We start from the raw sequence: 24,287 nt of genomic DNA on the forward strand, positions 1-24,287 counted from the left end.
GATTTCTAGAGCAATATCAGCCAATCAACAAGTTCTATATTCAATGAGAGATCCTACCTCAATAAAGGGGAGAGGAGTTGTTAGCAACACACACACACACACACCATCAACTTAAGTCCTCTATATGCACACACACACACACACACACACATACACAACCATTGCATGTGAATATGTACATACAATCATACACCATTTTCTCAATTAAACAGTAATTGGAAATGGTTTAGAATTACCCTCATGCCCCAGTGAACAAAGTTTTAAGCTATATTTATAATCCAAGAGCAAGAAATGACATACAAAAATTTCCTGAGTGACTACTATTGGTATTTTTCTATTATGTCCATATTTTGGCAGTCTTTAGCCTTTGTTTGACCGGGGGATTCAGTTGTTATAATTCACTGACTATATGAGCAGGTCAAATAATATAGCAAGTTCAGTTAGAGTTCACTATGTATGAAAAAAACTTTAAGTCAAAGTTAAAATATGTAGAGTGATAATTTTAAGCAAAACTTAATTCAACTTAACAATGACAGTATAGGAGCCTAGCATGGTTGCCCTCCAAGAGGACCAACAAGCAGCTAAAAGAGTCAGATGCAGACACTAGCACCCAACCAATGGACAGAAGCCAGGGACCCCTGTGGTTGAATTAAGGAAAGGCTGGAAGAAGCTGAGGAGGAGGGTGGCTCCATAGGAAGACAAGCAGTCTCAATTAACCTTGACACCCTGAGATCTCTCAGACACTGAGCCACCAACCAGGCAGCATACACCAGCTGATATGAGGTCCCTGACACATATACAGCACAAGACTTCCCGGTTTGGCCTTAGTGAGAGAAGATGCACCTAATCCTCAAGAAACTTGAGGCCCCAGGGAGTTCGAGGTCTGGTGGAGTCGGGGGTGGGGTGGGAACATCATCTTGGAGACAGGGGTTGGGGTGGGGGAGGAGGTATGGGATGGGGAATGGTGGTGGGGGACAGACCAGGAGGGGGATGAAGACTGGATTGTAAAAAAGGATTAAAGAATTTTGTTTTAAAAAAATATTATACTTTAATATTCTTTATATAATTACATTCACTTAGGCAAATTATATGTCTAAGATTTTGCCCTGGATTTTATGTCCATTTTCCTTAGCTCATGTTCTCAACTTAGGTGTACTAGTTTCATATCTGTTGCTGAGATAAAATACCCTGGTGGGGGAGCAACTTAAAGGATTAAAGGTCTGTTTTAGCTCCCAATTCCAGGTTACAGGTTTTTTTTTTTTTTTTTTTTCTGCAGGGAAGTCAAAATGATAGAAACTTGAGACATCTAGTTAAATAATATTCACTGTGTTCATGTGTGTGCAGGTATTTGTTGGCAACTGTAACACCTTTTTTTTTTTCTCACTAAACTTGGAGCCCACATATTGATCAGTACTATTTTACCATCAATCCACAGGGACAATTCTGTTTCTGTTTCCTGAGTTCTGGGATTACAGGCATTTCTTGACACATCTGGTTTTTACATGGATGCTTAGGATCTGAACTTGGGTCTTTCTCATACTTGTTCAGCAAGCCATTTACTGATTGAGCCATCTCCCCAGAGTACATACTATCTTTTAAGCTATGATGTTCCTAAGCTGTGGCCTCTGTGTTAATATACCTTTGTGCTTTCCCCTGGCAGACAATTGTGATGCTCCGTTGGCTTCTTCTTTGCCTCAGTTATCCTTCAGCAGCTCCTCACAGCTGTCCAGCAGTCATGGCCCTGGCTTTGCAAGACTAAATAGAAGAGATGGTGAGTGTGATTTCTGCTTCATATTGATCCATGGTGAATCTTTTTTATTTTTGTTTAATAAAATAATCATAATTAATTGACACTTTGTAGGAGGAAACAAAATTCCAAATAAGCACATTTATTCACACTAGAAAGTTCGAAGCTGAACTTGGCATGAGAAATTGATCCCTGGGGTCCCTGGTCTGGCTGATCCTCCCTTCAAACAACCTCCCTTCTGTGTGCAAGCATTTGAACATTTTAATCTTTCAACATTTAAGGATTTACTGAAGGTTTCAGCATCACTAGTTCTTTTGCTTGTCTTAACTTTGCTTTTTTTTCTTTTTTCCTAATATAGATAGATAGATAGATAGATAGATAGATAGATAGAACGGTTGATAGATAGATATAGTTATATATTTCTTGTGTGTTTTGCCTCCAGATTATTTAATTAATTTTATTTGAACAAGAAAGTTGGAATAAGAACATTTTTAAAAATTATATTTTAACTACAATTCTTAGTTTCTCTTCATGGATTGATTCTTTTCTGCATACACCAAAAAAGAATAAGCAAATAATATTTTATTCATACTCCATGGTAGATCTTGTAGTTATATTTGTCAGTCCATCTCACAAGGAGCATGTTTTCTTTTACATATTCTTTTTGTAGGAAATCGGATGTTAATTTGCTCTATGCTGTGGTCTGGATAAGTGTCCTCTACGGACCCCATTATTAAAAGCTTATTACCAACCTATGGCACCATTGCATAAATATGGACTCTTTAAGTAGTAGGGCCTCACAGAAAAAATGTTAAATAATGAAAGCATTGCTTAAATGTCTCTCACTATTTCCTGGCTACTATAAGAGGAGAGATTTCCCCGCATGATGGTCTCATAATGATTTACTGTTTTGCCATGACCAAAAGTCTAATTGGGTCAAACAACAATAGACTGAGATTTCTAAACTGTGAGGTAATGTAAGTTTTTTCTCTTCTTAAGTCAATTGTCTCATTATTGTGTTACAATAATAAAAAGATAACACGTTGTATAAAAAGTGAACTTTGGCACTGACAATGCACAATCCTGGCAAAAGTTAGTATGAAGATTATTTGAGTAAATCCCTAGAGCTCCCTGTAGCCATAGAGCTTCCTGATGTCAAATCAAATTTTGTATTAAAGTTCAGCCCAAGGCTGTGAGGATTCTCTATCACAGGGAATGTTTATATTCTTATTCTTGTTCAAATTCTTGCAGCTTATACAACACTAAAGCTTGATATCAATCTTAATAAAATTTACTTTCATGTAAATGAAAGAATAGGCCTTCTTTATTATTTTTATTACTTTAGTTCGCTATCAACCGAGTTGATGACAGTTCACTGTTGTCATTTTTAATTAGTTTTGATATTGTTCCCTCTATTATGTTAACTTATCTTGTGATATTCAAAAAAGGATGTTCAATTTGGAAGTGATGTACTGGAGGTTGTAGATTATCACTAGAGTTTTAATTAACCATTATTAGATTTACAATGATCTTCAGAAGAACCACTGAACAAGTATTCGGATCATAAATTTGAAAACCAATAAATAAATGACCTTGTGTCACAGACATGAAAGTAGTTCTCCAGTGGAGTATAAAATACCAGACTAAAAACATATAGCCTTCAGAATATGAGTTATACAGCCTCATAATCTGTCCCCAGGTCATGGAAGGTACCATGATAGCATCTGTGGCTGTTACTTAAACTCCAGGGTGAAGAATGAGGACAGTGACTAATGAACAAATTTTCATTGACACATTTTAAAGGACCAACATCTACACCTTTTAAGTAACTTTACTTTTTTTTTCCTTTTTAAAGAATGTATACATTTATTAAGAATTTGAAGTTACTTAAAAATGTATTAAGGGGGGCTTTATAAATTCAGAAGTCCTTAGAATTAGGCACCGAAGGATTTAGGTGTCAAGGGATTGCTTCCGGTTTCCTATTGCATTCCTCATTGCTCTGGGTTCTGGGCTTTAGGATCCCCTGCCCTGGAACCCTGGCTACTTAACAGCAGCTCAAACCCCAGAACAGATGGGAGAGGCTCTGCTGCACCTGCAGCCAAATTCAGACAGCTGGACATCTTGTAAGTGTATGTAGCGTTTTCTGAAGTTCTCTGGAGTGATGGGACCATTTCCCCACTTAGTGGTGAAGAGCTACTTGGGCCCCTTTCAAATGCTGGCCCCATCACAAACCCAGAACTCCGTGTAGCATGCAGGTACAAATGTCTCTAATCAGGGCACTTAACATCTGTTTCCCTGCAACGGTCATTTGCTTGTGTTGAGACCTTTCGCACTTTAGTTTTGTTTAGCTTTGTTGTTATCAAATATGTAATAATATGTTATAGACTGAAAGTACACACTTAACACCAAAATAGGTGCCATTACTTTGAAAGGTCCCAGAGTGACATTTACAGGAGAAGGTAGGATTCCAGGGCAGGAAATAATGATCATTCATGTCTACAATTAGCAGCCCCTTGAAGTGGTAGTGTCCTTTTTGAAGGTGTTTCTCCATGTGCAGGTGATATCTGTACAAAAAAAAAGTATTTTTGAATATATAATTGTATACTTGAACAAAGAAAATTTGAAGACATTTAATGAGTGTTTCAAAGTACAGTAGCATCATATTGATTCCAGAGACTAAATGCTTCCCATTCCCTTCCATTTCTCTCTCATGCTCCATTTAAGTAAAATTAAAAGATTCCAAATACACTTAAAAAGCAATATTCTGTCTATTGGGGTTTTGCTTGTTTTTTATTTTCCACTATTGAACCCTTGTGAGACATAGAATCTATTGCCTTGAATTAGTTTTAATGGTAGGAGCAAAGTAAGACACACAGACATTAAAAATATTATGTAGCCTATATATATTTTAAAGATGACTCCTGGGTGGGAGCTGAACTCAGTGATGCAGTGAATATCTACTATGTACTTCTTAAACCTCAAGAGAGACCATTTTTAAAATTATGGTGAAAGTTATTTTTGGTGACTGTTTCATTGTTGGAAACTGATTAAGTTCTTATTATTCTAGTATCTGACAATCATTTCAGATATGCTCAGGTGATGTCACCATACTCAAGGAAGGGCCAAGTCTTGGTAAAAAGAAAACTGATGGATTTTTCTTGATGATTGTTTTCTGTTGATCAAAGTGTTATATATAATTATTTCAAAGTTTTCTTTAGATATTTTGTTATCTAATAGTTTTCTATTTCTGAAGCAGTTTTAACTGTTTAAGAATTAAATGATTAATTCTTATAACAGTTATCTCAAAGTTGACATCAACTAACTACAAAAAGAAGATGAAGACAAATCCCTTGTGCTTAAAAAAAGATTTCAACATATGATGCTAAACATTTGTTGAGCTTTACTAAAATCTTGCCCTGTTGGAAAGTACCAAGAAGGAGCAGTGGGTGATGTCTTGGTCCATACCCAAGAATCAGTTCACATTTTCCCCTTGGCTTTCCTGTAATCCTTCCCAGTCTTTACAGAGCTCCTCAATCTATGTTCATAGCTCTTCACAGGTATAATATCTTACTTGTTAAGATTGGACTATTTGATTCTACTTGTGGAGATATCAGCTGAAACTGAATAGGCAAGAATCCTTTTATATGAAGAAGCATGTGGAATTGCTGGTGACTATGCCACAATATAGAAAGCTGTTATTTAAAGTAACCAAATAATCATGCAATCTTTCCAAAAAGCTATACATTTATTAATTTTTATCTTCTGAAATTTAAGGATAGAATTGTGAATTAAGCTAGTGCCAAGTATGCAGAGGGTAGGGTACAATAAGCCACCACTTACCTGGACAGGAGACGTATCTCTCCCACCCACTTTCTTTTACCAGAAGCAATAAAGTTGAAGTTCACATTTGAACATGATCTGATGATGGTTAAAAGTACATAAGAGGCTAATGAATTACGACCAATATGAAGTAGTGATTTAGTTCAGGAACTAGTTATTCAGATGTGGCTAAGCTAGCTTGTGAGCAGTGGGTTTGAAAATGATTATAGGTTTTTAGTGGGTCCCAAATGGCCTGGTGCCCACCAGGTAATACGTTTCACCTACCAAATCTCAATATACAAGCCCCAAATTTTCCATAGTGGGCATCTTAAACTACGGTTCCATAGACACTCTTCTGGAAACTCTAGATATCCTCACAGTGAGGTCCAGATGGGCGCATCTCTGTCTGCTAATTTATATCACCATATTTGAAAATTATTGTTATCCCTGTACTTCTGGAATCAGGGCTATGTCTTCTCCTTTCTAGACATTCAAAGTAGCATAACTCTTAGATATCTCTATCTTGCCTTCTTTGTATCTGTCTTTATCTGATAAAAACGTAGCTAGCTCATCTTCTCTCCAGGGTCTCCCTGCTAAAACACAGCTCTCAAAGAATCTGTGAGTTATAATCTCCAGTTTCCTGGTCTTGAGCAGAGTTATTCCCTAGGTATCCATGATGAAGATGTACATGCCCTATAGCAACTTGATAGACAGTTTGGGGACAGCTAGTTAGGCTTTGGAACTTTGTCAATTTATCTTACATTCATCCAACTATTCTGTCACAATAAAAAGCCTTGTATAGTCAAATACCAGATCCCAAATGAAGTCTTGTTTGCAACTCAAGCATTATAGAAAAAAATAAAATGATGGAAACTTGGGGAAGAAATTATCAATGCTAGAAAATATAAGTCATTTATACTTTTGTGAAATATCATTCACTGCATCAAACATAAGAGATAAAGTCCTACTCTAGAATTTATATCTGGTCAGCTCAGCATCTCAGTTGTGTTGCAGGGAAATTTCATGGAAACATTACAGCTCTGAGCCTTTAATATATCAGCTTATTTGAAGAAATACTGAACTGCCACAAATTTTAAGATGCTCAAAATTGGTTTGCATTCCTATACCTTCCATACTGCTTGACTTGAAGGTAAAAGTAACTATGTGGCATACTTCTGCAAAAATAAAATCTAAAATAAATGGACAAAGCCTCAGAATAAGAAGATTTTTATCAGGATTGGAGAAAATGTGTTGATGACTAGATAAAAGAATGTAGGCATGAAAACCAAACAGTGAATTACGTCAACATCATATGCTTTATTCCTTGTTTATATTTTTGTGTGTTGTGTACATGTATGTAATATGTGTGTGTGCATGAACATGGGTGTGGAGGCCAGAGGTTGCTATCTCCTGTCCTAGTCTATCACTCTTCCCCTCATTTTTGAAACTGAATCTTTCGCTGAACCTGGAGTTTATCAGGTAGGCTACACCGGCTGCCCAGTGAGGCCCGGGGATCCTCCTGTGTCTGCTTCACCAGTGCTGGGATTGCAGGTACAGACACAGACTTCATTTCCTAGATTTTTGAGTAAAGTGCTGGTGACTGAACTCAAATCTATATGCCTTCATGGCAAATACTTTATCTTACTGAGCCATCTCTCTAACCTATATCCATTTTTAAAGTAACTTTGGAGGACAATAATGAAAAGTTTTGAAAATTAACACATGGTTTGAAGCATACAATGTAGAATAATTCAAACGATTTTCTAGAATAAGGGGAATCTTTAATATTTGCAGCGAATATATTCTGTGCTTTAGGAAAGTAATATCTTTATATGATAAATGCGTGTAGTTCCAGGCATGGTTTCTCCATCATCAGTAATTGACTTCCAGGACATAATTAATTATGAAGTCATCATCCCTCGTTTCATTATGCTTGTTAATAAAATGGTCCATCATGCAAACTTTATATGCCCCAGTACAGGGGAACGCCAGGGCCAAAAAAATGGGAATTGGTGGGTAGGGAAGTAGGGGGGAGGGTATGGGAGACTTTTGGGATAGCATTGGAAATGTAATTGAGGAAAAGATGTAAAAAAAAAAAAACCAATAAAATAAACCTATTTAAATAAAAAAAAGAACCATCATTAAAATAGGTGTTGAAAAAATTTAAAAAAAATAAAATAAAATGGTCCATATTTTGTCCAGTTCTCAGATAATCTCAGAGGTGAATTGGTTTCACCTTCTGTGTCAGGTCTGCCCTTGTGTGCTAGAGTTATGTCTGTGTAAAATGAATTTGTGTAAAACTTATGTCTTACATTAGGCAGTTTCAACAGCTAGTAAACTTTATTTTGTGTTTAAGCTGAAATAGCCATTATGTGTATTGTTTTGTGCACTGACTAGAGACTTATTATTTGTACTCTTCAGACCCTCTCCTGGAGGTATTTTTATTAACAAGTTCAGCCAAAGTTTACGTTACTATTATTCAGAGCCCCTGCTTCTTATGCTGATTTTCATAAAGTTAATCCTTTCCAAGATAGGGAAAAGAAATTTCTTTGGGATAGTCTTTCAATCTCGCCCTGTGTTATTTTTATAAAAATTGATAAGCTAGAGTAAACTTAAATTTATTTTAAGGGAAGAAAATACAAGATACCTAAAAAATTTTTCTCCCCGCAGTTTTTCTATTTACTTTTATTTTGAAGACAGTGTTTTTGTTTGGTTGGTTGTTTAGTGGTTGTTGTTTGTTGTTGTTGTTGTTGTCGTTTTAATGTCCTCAGAGCAGAAAAGTGTTGCATCAACAGCCCATCAGCTTCTGTCCTGAATTGTGCTTTTGGATCCTGTTCAAATGAGACTTCCTCTGGGCTAAAACTTCATTTCATTTTAAACATTCAGTCTTAGGGAAAGCACGTCTTTACTTCTGTTAGAAACTTGAAGTTAGAATACCTTTGAGGTTTCCTAATGGACTTGTTGGGACCTGTGTTTTGTATCTCACGGGGCCACTGTTTTAACACAAAGAAGCATATGGTGATTTCTTAGAAAACACTGCTTTGGCTACCTCTAGGCCATGAAGGGTGTGAGCTTTCTGCCAATATAACAAAATGTTGGAACTTATAAAGAGAAAAGATTTCTCTGCGCTCAGAATTTTAGAGCCATTATTGATTGGCTCACATCTGCTTTGGCTCTGTGGTGGCTTATCCTAATGGAACACCTGTTTGAGCAAAGTCACTCACCTTATGACGAGGGAACAGAATCAGAAAGGAAGTACCTAGATCTCACAGTCCTTTTCCAGAACACACTTGTGATGAGCTAATGACATCCCATAATGCCTAACCTCTCCAATGTTCCACTGCCTCCCACCAGTACCACCCTAAGGACCAATTAAAACCACACAGGCCTTTGAGGGACACTTATGAAAAAACATCATAAATACATACTGATCTAAAGAGAGAAAACATGCCATTTAATCTCTTAAGTCCTTGGAACATGTAATTTCACACCACACTAAAATCATGTATATAGCTCTTATTATGATGCTTAAATGAGAATCTTAAGAAGCCTGAAGTAGAGGTATATGCCTTTACTCCTGATACTTGGGAGGCAGAGGCAGACAGATCTCTGGGTTCAAGGCTAACCTGACTTACAGAGTGAGCTCTAGGACAGCCAAGGTTATACAGAGAAACTGTCTAAACAAACAAACAAACAAACAAACAAACAATAATCCCATACAAAATATAATCAGAAATCTAAGACTATTAAGAATAGTACCAGTCATGAAGCCTATTTATAGATTAAAGGCCATACTTATCCTATAACACAGAGAGATTATTGTGTGATTGTAAATGTCAGTGATTAGAACATGGAAACCAGTATTTTAATCAGAATTTTTAAAAATACTTGTATAAAATGACCAGTATTGAAGATGAAGGATTGAAACACAGGAAACTGTTTGTAAGATGAACTGAAGTACAAAAAACTTCAGACTGTGGCAGTTGTTCTGGACTAGAAATACTCTGTGTGGCTCTGCAGACATAGCACATAGCCTTCCAGGAATGAAGGTGTACATTCTCATATATGTACAAATAATTAATCCAGAAAAGGGGAACTGTATTAGATCAACCTACAAACAATGTATATATTTACACCTTTATTAAATAACTAACAACATAATTACTGGTTTTCCCATATGTATAGAAAGCATTTTGGGTGCTAATTTTTCACATACAGAAACTGTATGTATTTTGGAGGTAAACAGGGATCTGTAGGATAGAAGCCAGAGTCAGTAAGGCAAATACTTTCTACTTGGTTGGAAATGAATGTATACTACAAAGAGAGAAAAATGCTCAGTGTTTAATTTTTTAAACTCCAAGTGTCAGACAAGTGAGATGGCTTAGTGAGCTAAGGTGCCTGCAGTCAAGGCTTGAGTCCCAAGTTCCATCCTAGGGGCATGCATGGTGGAAGGAGGAAACTGACTTCCACAAGTCATCTTCTGGCCTCCACGTTCAGCCATGTCCTGGGTGCTCTCACACACCCAGATACTCAGACACACATATGTATGCATAAATAAATGTAATTTAATTTTATAATCCAAGTATCAGTTTGTTACAGTAGAATCTACACTCCATGGAGAATGAAGTGTAATTGGACCAGGGGCACTTCTAGTAAATTCACGCCTCTCTCCAGTCTTCCTTCTTGACCAGGTGCCAAATTCCGAGTTTTCTATTTAAAAAGTTCATTTACAACATTTTTCTGGTCCATTTCCATGGATTTTGATTCATTTCATCCCCTTAATGTTCTACTTGGTTACTTTAATAGCCTCATGTCTGATCTACATTTTAGTTAGTTTTATTTATGTGTACATGTATGTATGTATATGTGCATGTATGTATATTTATGTATGCATATATATGTATTATGTGTGTTTATGTATGTGTGTTTACATTTGTGTATATAAGTGTATGTATGCATGTACATATGTGTACATGCATGTATGTATGTATGTATGAACATGTTTAATTTATAGGAAAAAGCTGATAAGTAAAATCTATACTGTTTCATATTACTGTGTACTTGGAGTTAGTGAAAAAGCCCATAATGTAAATGTTTGCTGTACAAATAAGAAAGGAACTTTCAAGACATTCCTAATTTCTATAATGATCATCTGTGTGTGATAACATACTCTGGATGCAAAGCTCATTGGAGTTTTTTCACCAGTGCCCTGAAATTCTGTCTTTGCTCTTAATCAAGAGCAAAGTTACAGGTCATTCTACCCAGAAAAAAAAAGATATTGCTATGTGGAATATGAGCAAAAGCAGAAAAATCCTCAAATAGAAAGACCAAAAGTATCTCCCAGACCAAAAGTATCTCCCAGATCTGAGGAGGAAAAAAATAAAATGGAAAAGGAACCAAGGTGAACATGAGTTAGGTTTTCTTGCCATCCTCACTGCTGTGTTTTGGGCAAGTGAACTGCTCATAAAGATGTGCTCATTTTTCTGCTGTACTTTATTTTACATGAATGCACCCCAGCAGTTTGGTACCTTGGGTAGTACTGCAAGGAGCTGGTAGAATCATTAGAGCATTAGGCCTATCTGGGAGGTGTCCCTAAAGGCATGTTGCTATGGGGATTGTAGGACCTTGGTCTTTTCCTCTTTCCTTCAGCTTCCTGGTTCATGAAGTAAACTTTTCTCAGCTACATGCTCCTTGCCAAAGGTCAACTGCAATGGGGTCACTTGACTATGGGCTTAAACTCTCAGAATTGTGGGCCAGAACTTCTTTTCTTTTAATTATTAGTAATTATCTCATGTATTTTGGTATACTAATGTGAAGAAGACTAAAGGACCGGAGACTAAGAAATCTCAACAGGGTTAGACTTTAGCACAAGTCTATGTAATTATTGTGACCAAATACCTGGCCAGAAGCAAGTTAAAGGAGAAAGGGCTTATTTTGGTTTAATATTTGAAGGGATACAGTCTATCATGGTGATGAAGGTATGGTGGCAAGAAAGGGAAGCAGTAGTCACCTTATATCCAAACTCAGGAAACAGAAGCACCCATGAAGTAGGTCTATGTTATAAAATATCAAGGCCTGCCTTTAGTGACTGGCTTTCTTCAGGAAAATTGCACACCTTAAAGGCTCCTCAACATTCCTAAGCACTAATAGTGACTGAATACCAAGTATCAAAACTCATGTGCCTATGGGGGACATTTCATGCTTAAATAACAAGTTCCCTGAGACCTCTGGCCTTGTACTTGGTCTTCCAGTGTCAACTTATCTGAAAGCTCCACTTAAGTTCAGAAATGTAAGTGTCCACATGGAAGTGTCTCTTACAGAGGAGGCAGCCTGCCCCCTGTCCGTACCATATTCTGATGATGGTGGGGTTCATTGGAGCAGAATTGAGCATAATGAACAACTACAGGAAAGGTTGACCACATATATCCTGAGCTGGTTGGAAATCATCTTTGTGACCTGTTTCAGGCTCAGCCAGAGCTGGAGCTCCCATTTAATAACTCCCTGGGTGATAAAAAATGAAATATTTTCCCTCTTGACTATGTGATTGTGAGATTTAAACTGATATGCTCGATAGTAAAGTCAATATTCAATGTCTTCAACAGTCTGGATGCTCACTTCTACATCTTCTACTTTAGAATGGCATTGGGTCGATGTTTCTGTTTTCTTAAAAACATGAAAACTCACTGCAAAATACTTGTGCCAAAAAGTTTCACATTCTCTGTGAGGATGAGATTTCGCCTTAGGTGAAATCCAAGGACATCAGAGATATGGAATCACACACAGTTGATCACATTCTCCTAAGATAAAATGCAACCAGACTTCAGAATTTATGTATTGTATTTGGATCAATTCAGTATTTGATTGTGTGTTGAATGTAAAACAACTCTGTGAGATTTTTATAGCTCTAAAATATTTGGAATTACCTGGCAAAACCTCATTGCCCTCCCTAGAAGCCTTTGGTTATGAATTAGATTTTTCTCCTTTATTTTCTCCTTCATAGCTCTAAGCCTGATACCCTTTACTCTGTCACTGAATATGCTTTAGGAAATTTGCACATACCAGTTTCTCTATCATCACTGTGAGTTACTCATTGACATCACTCATAAACTTTAGGACACATTGGTATGCTAGTGCATATTTATACATGTACTTGCCTCTCTCTCTCTCTCTCTCTCTCTCTCTCTCTCTCTCTCTCTCTCTCTCTCTCTCTCTGTGTGTGTGTGTGTGTGTGTGTGTGTGTGTGTGTGTGTAGACAAGAGGTCAACTTCTGGTGTTATTGTTCTTCAGGCAGCCTTCACCATCCACTATTTTTTGAGTGGGAGGGCAGGGTCTCCCATTAGTCTGTGACTCTCCAAGTGACCTGACTGGCTTTCCAGTGACCCCTTAAGGATCTACTTTCTTTCACTTTCCCAGTGCTCCAGTGCTGGGATTACAAACATGCACCACCCACCATACCTGACCTAGATCCTTGTGCTTACAAGGCAAGCAGTTTATTGAGTGAGCCATACCCTCTGCCCTGGTTTATTTTTGAGATTAAAATTGTGACAATTCCTTTCCAAATTTCTGAGATCCTTGACCCACACATATACCAATCAGTTATGTTAGCAGGGACTATTCATCCTGCTCTTTTGTGTGAGTGGCCCTCCACAACCAGGCTCTACCACTCTTCAACTGTTGTGCTATTTGAGTCCTTTGGGCCTTCATCAGTCTTATCTGCATACACCTGGTCTTGCATCATTAGAAATTTAGAATCCTTCAGGAGGATTAACTCCCATTTCATGGTCTTAAAATCCTACATCGTGTCCTTGATGAAACACATCCTATTTCCTACTCAACCTTATCAACAAAAATTTCACCATCCTTCAAAACATGACCTAGAAAATTTCTATTTTGAGACAGATAGAAATGTTTGAGGCTCCCAAAAAGTCTCTCACTTTTCTTATCTTTGCCTCTGTGCCCTTCCTCAAACCTTTTAAGATTATTCTTAACTTTCTAATTGTATAAAAACAGGTCCTAATCCATATTTGAGTTTCAAATTTGCCAGTTAAGGATGACTAATTATCCATGTAAGCTAAGTATGACAAACATTCCCCTCACCACCATACAAAAAGAAAAAAGAAAAATAAAAACCCTCTCTCATAACACCACATGCCCTCTGACTTACTTCATTATTTTGTAGGTTTTTTCTTTGTCAAATTCCAAATTTCTTGAAGGAAGGGAGTAATCTCACCCCTAATGAGGAAGAACAAACTGAATCATAGAGCTCTGTTTTTGTTTTGTTTTGTTTCAGTCTCTCTTTATTGGTTGTATGACTTTGGGTAAATTCCTTTATCTTCCCAAGACTGATTCCACAATTATAAGATTTGTACATTATATCTTTTGGGAGACAATTAAGTTATGAGAAATAGGTTGTATGTGTATTAAGTTGTGTAGTTCACTTAGCACATGATATGGTGTACACAAAACAACAGTCTTTATTCGCAAGAGCCAAACAAGCCGAACTGACCTAAATGTTTGACTGTGGAAGACTAGGTAAACAAAATGTGATCCACACGTGGAGTATCTGGAGCTCTGACCATGCTAGAACCAGGCTACAATGGAGAAGAACTTTAAAGGCATCATGCCTTAAACTAAAGCATGAACTAAAGAACAACAAACTAGAGAACACCACACGACTGTTGATTCCATTTATATGAAGTGCCCAGGTTAGTCAGAGTCCAAGGACAGAAAATACAAGAGTGATTGACAGCAGCTAGCATAGGTGGGGTTACTCATCAGTGGGTACAAAGTTTGAGAAGACAGAAGAAACTCTAGAGATAAATGGTAGTGATGGCTGAGCGCTTCGATGTACTAAATGTCATTTAACTATGTGCCTAAATTTCTTATGTTGTGTATATTTTAGAACAATAAAACGTTGTGTGGTCTGATCCTAAATAGCTAGTATTTAGCAAATGCTTCAGGGACAAAACTAATTGAGAGTGCTAATAGTGAGAGTAAAATCTACTAGGTACATTACAAATCTGTCCCAGAACCTTACAAGGATAGACCAAGTAATGTGGGATTCAACCTAAGACTTCATCGTAGAAAACTCCAGAGTCAGCCATGAAACAATAGCTAATAATGTCAAGTGTTACCAAAGACATATCAAAGTCCTAAAGAAGCTTAACTAAGTTATGGCAACCCATGGTGTTCTTGTGATGTACACTGAATCCCCTTGTGGTCTCATTTAAATTGATCATCACTCTGTCAGTACTCTGATACTGGTTGAAAAAAAAAACTCAAAGGAAGAAACCCTAAGAATAAGATGAATATATTTCCCATATTATGCCTTATTGTGAAATAACTATCCCAGTGTTAAATTTTGTTTTAGAAGTGAAATCTATTTTTGTGCATGCTGGTTATTCTTGTAAGACAAATCAATAGGTCTTTGTAATTGCTTCTGTAATTGTGAACCTAGAGAACTTTATTTGCTTCACTGAAAATTAAAGTATAATTTTACACCTAATACTTTTAAATTACAACAATTGGGATTGTTTTTATAATGAATATTCATTTTGCATATATGCATACATATCTTCCCTTTTATGTCTATGTAAATATTATGTGTGTGTACATATTCATGCCTGTCTGCACCTTAGGTGTGTATACACATGTGTAGGGTGGGGCTTTACCCACACGTGAGCATATGCAAGCTAAGTACCAGAGGTAGATGTCTTATTGCTCTCTATCTTACACTTAGAGACCAGAGACTCTAAATGAGCCTAGAATTTGCCTTTTGAGGTAGGGTCGATGACCAGTGAGCCCTCAGCATTCTCCTTTCTGCATTACCACACTCAGCTTCTTACTTGGGTACTGGGGATCTTGACTAAGGTCTGCATGCTTGTGTAATAGGAGTTTTACCCACTGAGCTATCTCCATATCCCTTGTATACATTTTAATATATAGCTGGTTAGGTCATAGCTATTGTATAGGCTCAATTTTATTTGGTTTCACATATACCAGGGGACTTGAACTCCCTTCAGTTCAGATTGTGGAAAATAAAATGGTGTCGATGGTGGTAGTGATCAGTATGGCAACTCTTTCCATATCATAGTTTTTAGGAAATTTATGTTGATCTTGCATATAAACTGCTTAAGTCAGAAATCTTTGATCATAGAGATCAAAGAGATGAAAATTAGGAAGAATATTTTTAAGGTTGTGTTCCATTTTATTATGATACTTTTTAAGTGTTGTATTTTCTTCTCTCATTTCTGGTGTGTATGCATGTATATTTTTTGTCTGTGTGGATTTCTCTGCATGCACATAGGCTTCCATGATGAGATCAGCACTGAGATGTTTTCTCAATTGCTTCCCATCTTGATTTGTTTTTCAGACAAACACTATGTTTTCAGTATCTCACTATGTAGTCTTGGCTTGCCTGGTATTTGCTATGTAGATCAGGTTAACCTCAAACTCACAGAGATCCTCCTGCTTTTACCTCTTGCACAAAGGGATTAACCGGGTTACTCACCACACCTGGCCCCGTCTTCTCTCCCCGCCTCTGCAAGGCTTCTCACTGAACTGGAGGTCACAGATAGATTTGGCTGAGTATTCAAGCTCCTTCTCTGCCTCTCTACTGCTAAAATTTCAAGTGTACAGCTTGGTGCCTGCCTTTTTCACATGTGAGCTAGGGATAGGAATTCAGTTTTTCTTGTTTATACAATAAGCACTTTACTGATTGAGCCATCTCCCCAGCCCATTTTATATATTTCTATTATGCTTAAAGTTATTTAGTTTTCACATTTGTATTTAGAATTAACAATGCTATGTGCCAGAGCTTCCATAAAGAATTCCAGGTGTCTCATCTCATTACTTCCTCTTCCTTAGTATGAAAAAGCTGTAGGCAGATATTCTATAATTAATTTAGATGAATTCATCTGTAACTTTTTCTAAGGAAGAGCAAGAAGTTTGTGGTTTAAGGTATTATTATATATAAAATGAACTCATACATTGTTCGGACACTTAAAGAAATTAGATAAGATAATGTGAAATACACTTTTAAAAAGAGGATATAACAGGAAGAGAGCAAAGGTTGATGAGGTATGAGGAGAATTAGATAAGTAGAAGAGAGTTAAGCGCAGCACAGATGACCTGATATCTAAGCATAAGGCCTACAAGATAGAGTTCTGGCCTCACGTCTGACCCACCTAAAATTCTTCTCAGCCTTTTAGTCAGAGTCCTCCCTGAGTCTGATGAATGATGAACGCTGTACAGAAATGATAAGAATAACACAGCAAACTAAGAAATTGTGGCTCTTGAAGGCCTTAGAAGTCAGACATATTACTTTGATAGTCTCTTAATTTATGGGAACAACAGTTGAACTCTCAAGGTTCCTGACTGGCATGTGAGTATGTCAATATTGCTATTTTGTCTAGCTTGTCTTCCTCTGCTTTCTAAAGAACAAGGATGAAAAGTTAGTCACAATTAATTTTGTGCTTATGATTTTAAAGAACCTATATAAAATAATTGTACACAAATAGCTACACATATAATATATATGTTGCCATCCAGCTGCAGAAAAATTGGCACCATATACATTCCTTGTAATTCAAGCTTCACCATTAAACCTACATTTTTGATTATCAAGTTTACTTTGATAGTTCCTAGAAATGCAAATTAATAAGTGTTTTGCAAATCCAAAGGTTCTAAAATGTGCTATATTCCAAAATACAAAAAGGAATAAAATAGGGAGGGGGAGAGAGAGAGAGAGAGAGAGAGAGAGAGAGAGAGAGAGAGAGAGAGAGAGAATTGGCTTTTACTTTTCATTCTTCTAGTTTCCTTAGAAAAACTATATGATTCAAAGTTACTTAAATAAACACTTAAAAAGCAAAACTGTAGACTCTGGAGCTAGTGAGGTGGCTCAATAGGGTAAAGACATTTCCTACCATGTCTGCCAGCCAGAGTTCAGTTCCCAAGTGAAAAGGAGAGAATACTGTGCAAGTAGAGGCCAGAGGACAATTTTCATACTGTGGCATGCATACACATGTGTTTGCATTCACACACACACACACACACACACACACACACACACAAGATCACAAATGTAAGTTTAAAAAGTTAAAATGGACACCTGGCAGTGGTGGAGTACGTCTTTAATCCCAGCACTTGTGAGGCAGAGGCAGGCAGATTTCTGAATTCGAGGCGAGCCTGGTCTACAGAGTGAGTTTCATGACAGCCAGGGCTACATAGAGAAACAATGTCTCAAAACAAACAAACAAAGAAACAAAAAGTTAAAATGGTTAGGTGTGGTGGTGAAGGCCTTTAGTACCAGCACTCAGGAGGCAGAGACAAGCCAATATCTATGAGTTTGAGGGTAGCCTACTCTGCATAGTGAGTTCTAGGACTTTCAAAGCAACATAGAGTTGAAATTATTATGACACGTTAGTGTTTAATGATTCTTTTATGAAAATTATTTTATTATACATTTGATTATGAACATATGTTGATTATCCCAGTAGCATTTTACACGAGACTGTTTCCACTTCTGTTCACATGTACTTTCCTCTGTTCATGTGAAATGGAAGAAAGGAGTTGAAATGAGATGGACACTCTTACCAGAAGCAATTTGACATTGGCTGGGCTGATGCATGTACATATTTTGTACTCCCTTTCTGTTTCCAGTAAGTGCTTCCATTATCTCTCATTTGTAGCCAGAAGTAATACTTTATTAACTACTCAGGAAAGCTCTATGTGCCAACAGTCATGAATTTCGATAGGAAGAGTCTAGCCAGAGTCAGGTAGACAGTTTAGAATGGAAGTCAGTATTGCTGTACGGGAATTAATCTCTTCTAAAAAGGACAATTCAGAAATGCACACATTTTCAAACACAAATCAAGTGAAGACACACTGGGTATTATTCCTTCCACATCTGAAACATCCAGGCACTTAATCTTGCTTCCTTAAAACTTTGACAAATTATTTTTTACCATGAAGCAGAAAAATAGTGGCCTAATGCTGTGATAATTTAAAAACATGGTTCTGAATATTTATAAGGGCCATTGGATATAAAAATTATTTCATATGTTAGAAATTATAGCTGCACAGCTGTAGAGAAGGCTCGGTGGTTAAGAGCACATACTACTTTGGCAGAGGACCCAAATTCAGTTCCCAGCATCCATACAGATAGCTTACAGTTCCAGGGAGTTTGATGCCTTGAGGCTCTCTAGACTTCTGTACTCCAATGCACATTCCCACATGTATACATACATGCAGATATGTGTATATATATATATATATATATATACACATAATGTGCATGTGTGTCTATGATGAGAGAGATAATGTTTAAAAAGAAATTATAACTCCTAGTAGAAATTTAGCATCATAGGTTAAAATTGAAAAATGATCCTTAAATGTTTTTTAAGCATATGAGCATTCATTAACTATTAGAAGCTCCTATCATTCTGCCCACCACAGCATTTCCCACACTCTCTTCATATAAGGCTTTCACTGCAATTTAACAAATGATTGTTTAACTATGTTATATACTTAACAGAAATGTAAATATTTTGAAGGAAGATTGACTGAAGGCTTTCAGTCGCTCTAACAGTTCATACATTCAAATGGTTAATTTATGATTCACTGAAATTGTTATTTCTAAGTATTTCACCCCTGCGTTTCCAGCTATAATAGCATTAAATAATAGAAGGGTAAGCATTTCATCACTTTCTTAATAAAAGGAGTCATCCAAGCTGGTAAGTAGAATAAGCAATATGAAAAAGAATAGAATGGAACTGAACAAGAAATTCATTTGTTCTAGGTGTGTCTCAGATACATCTAAATCAGCCTGTGTTTATCTGCTTAGATTGCTCTTAACTTATTTCTAATATGAATAGCATGTCTTTGAACATTTAAATTTGAGAGTGGAGATAAACTTCCATCAATTGGAATTCCTGGATTGTATTTCACTTTAAGTCATACACTTTCATAGCAAAATTATGTTTTATTTAGCAATGAAATCTAAAAAGAGCTTCAGATGACCCATTCTGCCTTTATGTCCTTAACTGTCCATTACACTTGTGAATTGATGTCATACAACAATCTCCTCATACTCTGTTTTCAGGACTGCCACCACATTCTTTTATAGCTGTCTTCTTTCTTCTAAAGATGATGTGATTTCATTCCTCCCTACACAAAAATGTTCAGTAATGGAGGCAGTCCTGGCCATTGCATTGACAACTTTCTCTTCACAGTGTACATGTTCCTGTCTCTAACCCTCCTGGTTTATACATTTCAAAAATTCTTTTTGGAGGAATGAGAAAGACTTTTGGACTTTGGACTAGAAAATGGTTGAATGTTGTATGCAGAGTTTAATACACTGTTCTAGTCGATGCTGGTAGGTAGCAGTGCTGGTATATTATGAATTATGAAAGCCCAGCTCAATAAATTTTCAGAGGGAGCAATATTGGCAACAGGGCTAGCTCATTCTTGTGATATTTTGGCAAAGAATGTTTGGCTGCTTTACAACAATTAATCACTTTTATAGTCAAGTTCCCAATGTGACCCCCTGAAAACTGCAAATGGAAATTATGTGCTTCCAACAGACAATGAAGCAGAATATACCTCACCATCCCCAAAGTGAGAAATGCTGAGAGCCATAAGGAAGTACTGATCTCACATAAACCAAACTGAAAATCCTGTAGCTCCATTTCTGAAGCCATGAGGCTTAGATTATTTCATTCTTCTAGCTTTGCTGAACGAAACACATCTGTCTCTCTTACATTCCATGTCTGCATCTTTCCTTGTCATGTATCCTATGGCTCTGGCATCTTCAACATCTAGGGGTTTCCAATAAAATTCAGGCTTCACTCACAGCTTCACACAACAGTGTCTCCTAGCCTCCATATATGCACTCCCCTGCCACACACCTGGCTTCAGCATCTTTTCTTAACCGAAAGATCCCGTAACTCCTTTATTCCTGTACCAGTCATAACTCTAAAGCAATACCACCATATGGCTGATGCTGCCAAGTTCCTCTGGTTGCTTGGGATGAAAATTTTATAAATTACATTTATAACGCTTCCCTTTTAGTTGCTTTTTGGGTGAAGGAAATACCTTGAGCCTTTTTAGGATTGGCTGAGTGGGCTCTTGGCCTTTGTGTACTACTGCTTTTCTTCCATTTAATACCAAACCATTTCTTTAAGTTCATCTCTTTGAGTACAAGAAATTACATTTCCTTATTCTCCTTTCCTTTTCAAACTGTACATTTCATATTTCTTTTTTGTCATACTTGTTCTTTTTCATTGTAGATTTGTATGAGAATGATCACTAATCAGGTAACAGAGTCAATGTAAGAATCTCTTGAAATATCCTCTGTCAATAAAATTAGCCCCAAACTTTTCAGTTTAGCCCTAAGCAGATTCTTAGGACAAAGTCAAAAAGCACCCACATAGTCTTTGCCCAAATATAAAAATAATGGTCTAGCCTGGTTGCCAATATTGTTCCCCCCTGAAAATTTCTTGATCTTGACCTTCATAGTCCATATTACTCTCAGTTGTCTTCCAAGCTCCTACTAGGAAAATCCATTAAACCCTGCTAACAGCATTCAACCATTTTCTAGTCCCAAATCCCAGTCTTTCATTGTCTCTGCCCAAAAAGCAGCAAGATCAGTCCTGTCAGAGCAATATACTACTTCCTGGTACCACTTTCGACTTAGTTACTTTTCTATTGCCATGACAAAACACCATAATGAAGGAAGTTCATTTTTTTAAAAAAACATTTAATTTGGGTGCTTATTGTTCCACAGTGTTAGAATCCATGACCATGATACCAGGAGCATGGTAACAGGTAGGCAAGTATGGCTCTGAAGCAGTTGTTGAGAGTTTATATCTGAGAGAGAGAGAGAGAGAGAGAGAGAGAGAGAGAGAGAGAGAGAGAGAGAGAATATTAATTGGGACTAGAATGAGCTTTTAAAACCTCAAAGCCCACCTCTAGTGACACCCATGCCCCAACAAGGCCACACTTCCTAATCTTTCCTGTGCAGGCTAGTTTTATGTCAACTTGACACAAGGGAAAATCATCAGAGAAGAGGGAGCCTCAATTGAGAAAATGTCTCCAGAAGATTGGGCTACAGGCAGGCCTGTGGGGCATTTTATTAATTAGTGATAGATGTGGGAGGGCTTAGCCCATTGTGAGTGGTGCCATCCCTGGGGTGGTCATTCTGAATTCTTGGCTGAGCAAGCCATGAAGAGCATGCCAGTAAGCGGCACCCCTCCATGGCTACTGCATCATCTCCTGTCTCTAAGTTCTTGCTGTATTTGAATTCCTGTGCTTATTTCCTTCAGTGATGGACTATGATATGGAAGTATAAGCCAAATAAACCTTTCCCTCCCCAACTTGCTTTTGGTCATGGTGTTTCATCACAGCAATAGTAGCCCTAACTAGGACATTTCATAAACAGCACCACATGACAAAGTCAACACATACTCTGGGACACTCCTATCTTCCGTAGGATATGTGCTTTAAAAAAAAAAAAATTAAAGCTTCTATAGTGGGATTTTTAACTCAGTTTGTGGCTTTTACAGTTTTCAGATAGTAAAATGAGACAGTTTAACGTAAAGCATATGCACAATAACACAGAGCCAGAAAAAATTATAAAATAGAAACTTAATTCAACCAGTAGTATATTATAAAAAAACATAAAGTGGTTAATAAATCGCATAAACATGTCCTTGTATAGGGTAAGAAAAATACATGAAGATGGGCAGATTTTTGAAAAAATATTTTGTAAATGTGTGCAAGTCAGTTATTTGTTTTCATTAATAAAATAGATACAATAAGGTCAAACTATTAGATGCTTTTGGTGGGGAACCTATATGTGCATAAAAACATTTAACATTCTCCGCACATGATCTAAGACTTGTAGTTTCCATTTTTCTTCCTTCCCTTGCTTTAAATTGTAAAACACATGGAAGAATTCAACTGTTTCCTTGGAGCACTGAAGTTTAAAAGTTGGGGAAAAACAGCAGGCAAAATGTGATCATGTAAGAATAAAACACTGGCAGAGCTTGGCGTCCCTGTCACAGTCCCCAGATGTGTCTTTAGGAAAATAAGAGCTCTTAAAAATTAGCCTGTGCTGTTCATCAAAAGGCACAAAATGTGGGAGAAGTCAATGACTTCTCAGTACAATCTCACTCAGAAGTGTATGGGTCAGAATGGATGCTAAAAGTCTTACTACCTCTCTTTCTCATTTTAACTGTTTGCAGTACTAGAAAGGTGACTTGTGGTTTCTCACAGGAAAAACCACCCATCCCGTCCTCTTGAATGCTTCTCCCAAATGTCTCTCTGAATAAATGTATAAGTACTTTTGTTTATATCATACTCAACACCGTATTTCCTGTTGTAGCTTTTTAGTATCTTGTCTTGGCAAAGGGTAACTCTGGGAAGAGCTGTACCACTGGGTGTCATATGTCACCTAGGCAACTATAAAAACAATGCAAAGCCCATTTATTTGCTTATAATTCTTCTGACTCTTGTTTTAATGAGAATCTATAAGCATCTTAAATTTACTATATATTTACATTTTATAAGTTTCAATCCCCCATCATACACACACACACACACATATATATCTTTAGGAATTTCCTCATCTTATATTTTTTCTACTTTTTTTTTGTTCCAAAAAGGAGCTGGTGGATGGACACCGCTTGTATCAAATAAATATCAGTGGCTGCAGATTGACCTTGGAGAACGAATGGAGGTCACTGCTGTGGCCACCCAGGGTGGATACGGGAGTTCTGACTGGGTGACCAGTTACCTCCTGATGTTCAGTGATGGTGGAAGGAACTGGAAACAGTATCATCAAGAAGAAAGCATCTCGGTATGTTTGATAATAATAGCTATATGTTGTTGCACACTATCAGCTAAGCAGTGTTTTCGAAAGGAAATAAAACTTGAGACCTGTGATTCATGTAATTTATGTCAAATAGCCCAAAGAGTTGTTTGTGAGCTTTGAAACCTGGGGCTGAGAACATAGCAGAACAGGCCAGGACATGCCCGGGCAGGCCCGTTGCCTCCCTATCTCCCACCCCTCTGACCTAAGTTAAATGTTAACAGGCTGCTGATGTTTAAATGGACCAATCATGTGAAACCGCACCAATTCCTCCCCCAGCCCCACTCCTTTTCTATAAAAACCCCTAGCTTCCAAGCCTCATGGTCGAATCCACTGGCTCCTGTGTGAGATACGTTTCAACCCGGAGCTCCGCCATTAAAATACCTCGTGTTGTTACATCAAGGTGTTGTGTTCTATTCGTGATTCTTGGGTGCACGGGGAATCGGGAGTTGAGTGGGAGTTTCCCCACTAGGTTCTTTCATTTTCAGCTAGTATGTAATCATTGCACATATTCATAGGGAAAAGTATGATATTTTGGCCCATGTATGAACTCTGTATTAACTAAATTATAATATTAATCTGAGGAAAGATATTTTTGGGGTAAGAGTTCAAAAGCAGAAGATATAGACATACAAGATGGATGGAAGTTTAGGAATAATATAAAATTCATAGCTCCTTTTCTTTTGTTAACAAAACCATCAGTGGCTCTGTGTTACTTTGCTTTAGTGTCCTGAATGAATTCTTTTCTAGCTTATCACTTAATCTCATTTTTCTAAAGACACTGAAAATTTAAATTTAATAAATGAATAAAATTTAGAATTTATGTTTGACAAGTTCAGGAAATATGCTTTG

General features: G+C 37.1%; 1 protein-coding gene across 1 annotated transcript in view; it reads left to right on the forward strand.

The window, feature by feature from the left end:
- Positions 1 to 24,287, forward strand: part of LOC110307694 (contactin associated protein family member 3C) — a 178,905-nt gene that overhangs the window by 13,606 nt on the left and 141,012 nt on the right. The window contains exons 2-3 of the mRNA XM_085830734.1: positions 1,661 to 1,771; positions 23,230 to 23,423. Of these exons, the coding sequence (XP_085686860.1) occupies positions 1,661 to 1,771; positions 23,230 to 23,423 (305 nt within the window). The remainder of the gene's footprint in view (positions 1 to 1,660; positions 1,772 to 23,229; positions 23,424 to 24,287) is intronic.

The sequence above is a fragment of the Mus caroli genome, unplaced genomic scaffold (genome assembly GCF_978045245.1).
Source record: "Mus caroli unplaced genomic scaffold, Mus_caroli_1 scaffold_15, whole genome shotgun sequence".
NCBI lineage: Eukaryota > Metazoa > Chordata > Mammalia > Rodentia > Muridae > Mus > Mus caroli.